This window comes from Sphaeroforma arctica (genome assembly GCF_001186125.1).
Source record: "Sphaeroforma arctica JP610 unplaced genomic scaffold supercont1.2317, whole genome shotgun sequence".
Taxonomy (NCBI): Eukaryota; class Ichthyosporea; order Ichthyophonida; genus Sphaeroforma; species Sphaeroforma arctica.
In genome coordinates, this window is record NW_014038241.1 from 322 (window position 1) to 7,426 (window position 7,105).

Sequence of the window (7,105 nt, forward strand, 5' to 3'; positions counted from 1 at the left end):
CAGACACACGGGTAGGCACACACACGGGTGTGAGGGAGGGTGGAGCGCACTCGGAGGATATAGGGGGTGGGAATAAGAGGGGTAGGGATATCTCGGAAGAGAGCTGCTGCAGTGCGCAAAGCTCTAGCAACACCCACAGCACCAGCCAACCCAGGAGTACTACGGATACTACTAGCGACAGCAGCCAATCAAGCACCACATCACAGAGCGATGGTCATACGGGCAATGGAAATGGGGACACAGCCAGGGCTAGGAGACATAACGGGCAGTCCGAAAATGAGGTGCAAGGTGCAGAAACGGGTGCAAACTCGGGCACGGGTCAGTGCGTCCAGGAGATGAGCGTCAACAGTGTGCATAGCAACGAAGTACGCACACGTAGCAACCTAGCAACCGCTTATAGTCCCACTGCGGTAGAAGATGTAGGTATGGGTGAGACGCCAAATAAGGAAGGTTGTAGATTGCCGTATATGGAAGGTGGCAGCATATCTGAGCAGGCGGATGTGCACGTAAGTCCTCGGCATAGCAATACCTCAATTGTCAGGTCGTGCGACGAGACGATAGAAGAGGTTGATGACGAAGAAGCACTGAGTGGAAAGGAACACACCAACACTACAGATGAGTTAGCCTTGAGTGGAAAGGAACACACCAGCACTACAGATACGTGGGTGAGGAGAGGCTCTCTGCCGACGCGTAAGTTGTGTGCTGTACGGTGCGGTTTTTGTTTGTTGTCATGTTTTCTGGGGCTGGCACATGTCTATGTAAATACTGACACGCACATGGATATATGTACGTGCTATATTATGTATCTGGCTGCAGATTTATTCAGTAAGACGTGAAGGGGTTTCCTGTGACTGGCACATGCCTATGGAAATACAGACAAGCACATGGAAGTTCGTACGTGCTATATTCTATGTATCTGGTTGCAAATGAATCCAGCCAGATGTGAAGAGTTTTTCTGTGGCTGTGTGGTATGTTAACTGGGTTATGCAATGTCCGATTGGGGTTGTTGTGGCCGTATTGCGTGGTCAGGTCATACCCTGTCATGTCGCCTATGGACTGACATGAATTGTGCTGTTCCGGTCTTTGGGTTTGTCGGCTGTCCCAACCCTGACAGAAGATGAAGTATATGCCCACTTCACAGACAGTAGAACGAGTAGATAGGACGCGTTTGGCTGTGGTGTGCATAGTAGCTGGTACCTACCACTACGCAAACCAAACAAACTGTAGACGACGGCCTGACTTCAAACACTACCAATACCACACTCTCGTGCGCATGTATATATACATACACAGATATAGCAACCACTGGGGATGATATATATACATGCACAGATATAGCAAAAATGATATAAATACATGCACAGATATAGCAACCACTGGGGATGATATAAATACATGCACAGATATAGCAACGACTGAGAATTCCTATGCGAGTACTCAGAGTCCGGAAACCAAGACCGACAGTCACACGGCCAAGGTTGCGGTCAACAAGTCGATGCCCGATCTACTTGACAGGCTGGGTAAGTACTACCAGTAACACCGAACTGTACTACGAGTGATACTATACTCCATACCCCCTTAAGAGCATATATATATTTTTATAAATATACATGTATGTATGTATGTATGTGTGTATGTATGTATATATATATATATACTTACATATATATATATATATATGTGTGTGTGTGTGTGTGTGTGTGTGTGTGTGTGTGTATCAACATACAGATGTGCGATTGGACATGGATGACAGGTACGTGTATACCTAATAGCTGCATCTGATTCAGGGTTCAAAACCGGTTATAGAGAAGGATTATCACAGTTTGTATTATCTGGGTGCTGTCCTGGCAGTCCATTGCTAAACAACACGTGCGTGACTGCAACTGTTGCCTGTCTTGCAAAGTGTCCTTATTAGCCAACACACTATAAAATTCCGGGGAACTTACTAAGAGATGACAGGGTCCACTTTCACATACGAGTGTATGTAGCACCCCGCGCAGTGCTGTACAAACCCCACCCCTTGTGGTGATGCTAGATTATACAAGACTTGTAGCGAATATCCTGTCTCTGGGACAATTCTAAAGCCTAATTTCCATGTGGTAATACTAGATTATACAAGCCTCGTAACGAATAGCCTGTCTCTAAGACAATTCTAAACCCTAAGGTCCTTGTGGTAGTGCTAGATTATACAAGATTTGTAACGAACAGCCTGTCTCTGGGACAATTCTAAACCTTAAAGTCTTTATGGTAGTGCTAGATTATTCAAGACTTGTAGCGAATATCTTGCCTCTGGGACGATTCTAAACCTTAAAGTCTTTATGGTAGTGCTAGATTATACAAGACTTGTAGCGAATATCTTGTCTCTGGGACAATTCTAAACCCTAAGGTCCTTGTGGTATTGCTGGATTATACAAGACTTGTAACGAATAGCCTGTCTCTGGGACAATTCTAAACCCTAGTTTCCTTGTGCCAGTGCTAGATTATACAGGACTTGTAGCGAATATCTTGTCTCCGGGGCAATTCTAAACCCTATGCATGGTCCTTGTGGTAGTGCTAGATTATACAAGACATGTAACGAATATCCTGCCTCTGGAACAATTCTAAACCCTAAGGTCCTTGTAGTAGTGCTAGATCATACGAGACTTATAGCGACTGTTCTGTCTCTGGTTAAACTCATCCCGCTGTCCCCGATATCGTCATCTGACCCTTGTTGTTCGTAGATCAATGCCCAGCTCTTAACTTTTAAAAATATGTAAAAGTAAAGTCGACCAATTTTTTCTATGACAAGTATATATAGTGTGAGTAAGGTTGTGCATAGCCACCATATACTATAGTGAGTCTTTTGTGCGATCTTACCAGGCATAGGCATCTTTCAAATACACCTCTCTGATAAGTATATATGGTGTGCGTAGGCTCAACCACCATGTAAGAGCTGTACAGCCCCATTAGAAAAACATTGATAGTCACATCACATACTCGCCAAGAAAAGCAATGCAACAACTGTACAACCCCACAGGACTCTGTCACACACACCCTATTATTTTCTGCATCTACACACCTATACCCCAACTCAATTCCGTACCAGAGGAACAAACAGTTCATGCGGAACGTACTGAGTTACTAATAGCAGATAGATAGTCACGAATGTATTGCATACTCTGTATTCGTATCTACCGCTCCATACCTATACCTATACACCAATCCAACTCCGCATCAGAGAGTCAGCCCAATAAGAAAGCCATTAAGAAGCGCACCCCATCCATGAGGAATATACTGCGCAGTTTCCCAACCTTTGGAATGGGCCCGAGGAAGCGGTCGCACACCGGAAGCACGCGCAAGGCATCGGACCTCAGTCTCAAGCCATTCGGCCACAAACACTCAGGTACTTGCGATGGACGTAGGGGCGTGTTCCTTGTAGGGATGAAGTTTGTGTGTATGTCTTTGTAGCAGGTAGAGAAGTGTATGAGAGCACGGAATCGGATGTGCTTTGGAGTACATGACTATGTAGTGCCCTTTGGGTATACAGATACACGTACGAGTTAAAATGCGCTTGTTTCTGACTGTCTATCTGTCTAGTATTCTCTTGACCATGCCTGTAGGTATACGCTTTCATATCCTACGGTAGGTATAGAGAGATCTACTGCGTTCAATCACACGCGCGTATAGTGAACTGGACATTGATATTGCGCACATTAGTACTTTCTAAAGACGCCAGTCCGTCCATATGCTTAGGCTTTTGTCAAACCTTGAACCCTAAAAGGTGCATCTGACCATATCCAATAACCAGCACTGCCGCTCAGCACCCCGCGATTGTGTAGTGTATGTGCGTGATCTGAACATCATTAAACACGTGTGATCTGAGCATCATTAAACACGTATGATCTGAACATCATTAAACACGTGTGATTGGATCATCATTAAACACGCGTGATCTGATCATCATTTAACACGTGTGATCTGATCATCATTAAACACGAGCAACCATACCCCTCGGTGCAGCATGTGATCGAGTGACATCGTTCACCGGAGATATCGCAGAGCACGATTCGACCACCAGAAACCCATTGTCTCGCATGTGCACTCACAGCTCCACACACACTAAGCACCGTCAACCGGCAAAGGACGTCGACGCTGAGATGGGTGTGTGATACGCATTTAATGCGTGCATACGCGTGTATATGTACATGCATGTCTGTAGGTTTGTAGGTGAGAATGTGCATGTGCGTATGCGTATTCATGTATTCCATTGGTATTGTGAAGCATCTGTGCGCCAAGGGCTCTTCAGGTTTTTGACCTATGTGATCTCGTATGCTTGTATATGTCTCATCAGTGCTTCTAAAGCGCATAGACAAGTGTGGTTTTAATTGAATACGCCATATAAAGTAGTGAGCTTCTCAAAGTACGCTAGATACAGTCGTCCAACTTTAAACAGGTGGCAAGCCATAGATATCATCCTTGATTACTTTAGCTATGAAGATCATCCTCGATACTGTCCACCTTAAGCACATGTAGGCATACCTTCAGCAATAGATGTATATCATTACTGTCAACAAATTTGTTAATTAGTAAACCCCACTGCATCCCTCGAGCCCGGACATAACATGATGCCCAAGTCACTACCACTTTTGCATTGGTACTAAAGCATCATTGATACTGCCAACTAACCAATATTGATTATGTGTCACCCAATAGATATAGCCATCACAGAATCAACAAACGCCAACACCTGTATTGCCTATGGGATGGCATGAAGCAGAAGTGCACTTCGGTACTTCTTGGCTATGAGGGCCGGAGAAGATATTTACTTTGCAAACTGGAAGTATATACGCAAATCATCAATTGTATAAAGAAGATCATATCAATAGTAAATAAATGGTGCACTGGAAGACTATAAATGAATACTGGGTTTATTTGGCATACAAGATGGATGCTACCGTTTTTTTTATTGATTAGCAGAAACTAATTGCATGTCGTCACTGTTTACTGGAATAGGATGTATGGTATAGATGCATGGTATAGATGCATGGTACAGCGCTTTCGAACTACAAATGGTAACTCCCTCATGTTCTACTGCGGTGTACTATTAGTCCAGTATCGGATCGGTTGATCCGAGCTAGGATTATACTGTTTTGTCAACCGAATCTTTTCCTTGATTATAGACTACAATGTCAAACCAGAACTCCAACTTGTCTGAACTTCCATTTTCGGCCCTCCGTAGCAGAATTTTGTAACGAGGCCTAGTTCTTCTTTTCTAAAAAAAATATTGATCCAAGTCAAATCGTATTTTTCTGTACTCTGTACACCTACGTATTATATGAACTACGGTTTAACTGTCTGTCGGTAGTTTTATGGCACAAAAGATTGTAACCCCCAGAGCGTCAACAGTGTAAGTTTCCTTCTACAGTACAAGTCCAGTTGGAGACGAATTAATTTTGACCAGCTTTGCGATCCTTGGTTGCTCGAGCACCTCAACCCCATCGAAAAAGCTTGCGTCTGGGTTCACAAGAACGGTCGAGGCTGTATTCGTTTTCTCGGGATCTTCTTCGCTGAATATTCTCTGGAGTCGTCCTGCTTTTCCTTCACAACGTGAGGTGTATTCCAAGGCCATATATCTGCAATGCGGTGAAGAATGTCGCCAGACATAGCTGAAACACAGCTTGTCATAGCACCAAATGCTCCCACGACAATACGATTGTAGAAACTATCCATAACACTTGTACAGGTCGAGACAGCCCCATAAGAAGAATGCCGGCCATAAGCACGTGCGGTGTTGCTTTACATCCTGGCAGCAGTCTGTACATTAATAAACCACCGAAGCATAAAACTTTAAAATTGATGAAGTACACAAGAATCGCTGTTCCTTTCAGCATGGCAGTTTCAGTATCATAAAGAAAGAGCATTGCATTGATGTAAGCAACGATATGATGAACGACCAGCAGGGAGCTCCATAGCGTAGTTTGTTATCATTGCCAACGCCATAATGAAAAATAGTTGGATCTTATTTCTGAATTTTATAGATGAGATGTGATCGAAATTGAGACTTAACATCATATATGTCATGGGACCGATTAGTACGCAGAGAATGAGAAATTCCATGGCGTGATGTAATACAACAACTTGCTTCTCACTCACGAGTTGTGCATAAACTACGGAATACCGGTTTAGTATCCGATGTACAATGAGGTACGATATAGTCAGAATGAACATGGCAAGTAGAACCCCGGCACTGACACTGTGGTCCAAAAAGCTCTCCCACTGTTCCCCGGGTAGCCCGGTTGAAAATCCAGCATCGAAAGACCACATATTGCAGGTATGTATGATAGTATATATTTAAATACTGTATACTGACCATGTTTGTCAAATATATATACGTGAATTTCGACACAAGTGTATTAAGGATTGGCCAGTAGCTTTTAAGGCACATCGGCCTTTTTCGATTGTACGCAAGGTTGTGTCGCACGTTCCCATCTCATGGCCCAACGTCAAAATGTTTTACGATAAACAATTTAGAATTCAAAAAAATAACGGTTAACTTTCAACTTTTATGTATATCATTTACACAACTACCGATATTGATTAGGTGCAGGTTTCTAGGTCATATATTAATAATCATATTCGAAATTTTCAGGCAGCAAATATATATATAAATATGGCCCCATATAATGCCTTTTAGAATATATATATATTATGCCTTTTAGCCAGCAAATATATATATACGTGTCGGCTTTTCATTGGTAAATTTTAGTTATGTAGTCCATTTCGCTGAGTATAGGTGTAGTTCTGAAGTGCAAAATCCACTATTTCGACCATATATTTTAGAGTTTATATAAGTTTTATGAATTGAAAAAATAACGGTTAACATTCAACGTATATCTACACCAAGTATAACGTATTCACGTTAGATCTCACCTGGACTAAATAAATGTTATAAATCTAGATTTCGAAAACTGTTTTAATTTTCTGCTCTAAAACTATGATATAATTTTATTTATTTTGTTAAAAAAACAAATAATACATTGTATTAAATTTAAAGTCCTAGATCCAGATTTCGAATTAAATTGATATTTATATTTTTTGCTCTAAAACTAGTATATATACATGTATA

At 42.2% G+C, this 7,105-nt stretch overlaps 1 protein-coding gene across 1 annotated transcript; it reads left to right on the forward strand.

The window, feature by feature from the left end:
* Nucleotides 1–335: 335 nt before the first annotated feature.
* Nucleotides 336–4,883, forward strand: SARC_12458 (hypothetical protein; the record flags this gene model as incomplete). Its single annotated transcript, XM_014293435.1, has 5 exons — nucleotides 336–690; nucleotides 1,365–1,520; nucleotides 3,218–3,382; nucleotides 4,000–4,140; nucleotides 4,693–4,883. 5 exons carry the CDS (start codon nucleotides 336–338, stop codon nucleotides 4,749–4,751), a joined length of 876 nt encoding a protein of 291 aa, XP_014148910.1. The 3' UTR covers nucleotides 4,752–4,883.
* Between the last annotated feature and the right edge of the window lie 2,222 nt (nucleotides 4,884–7,105).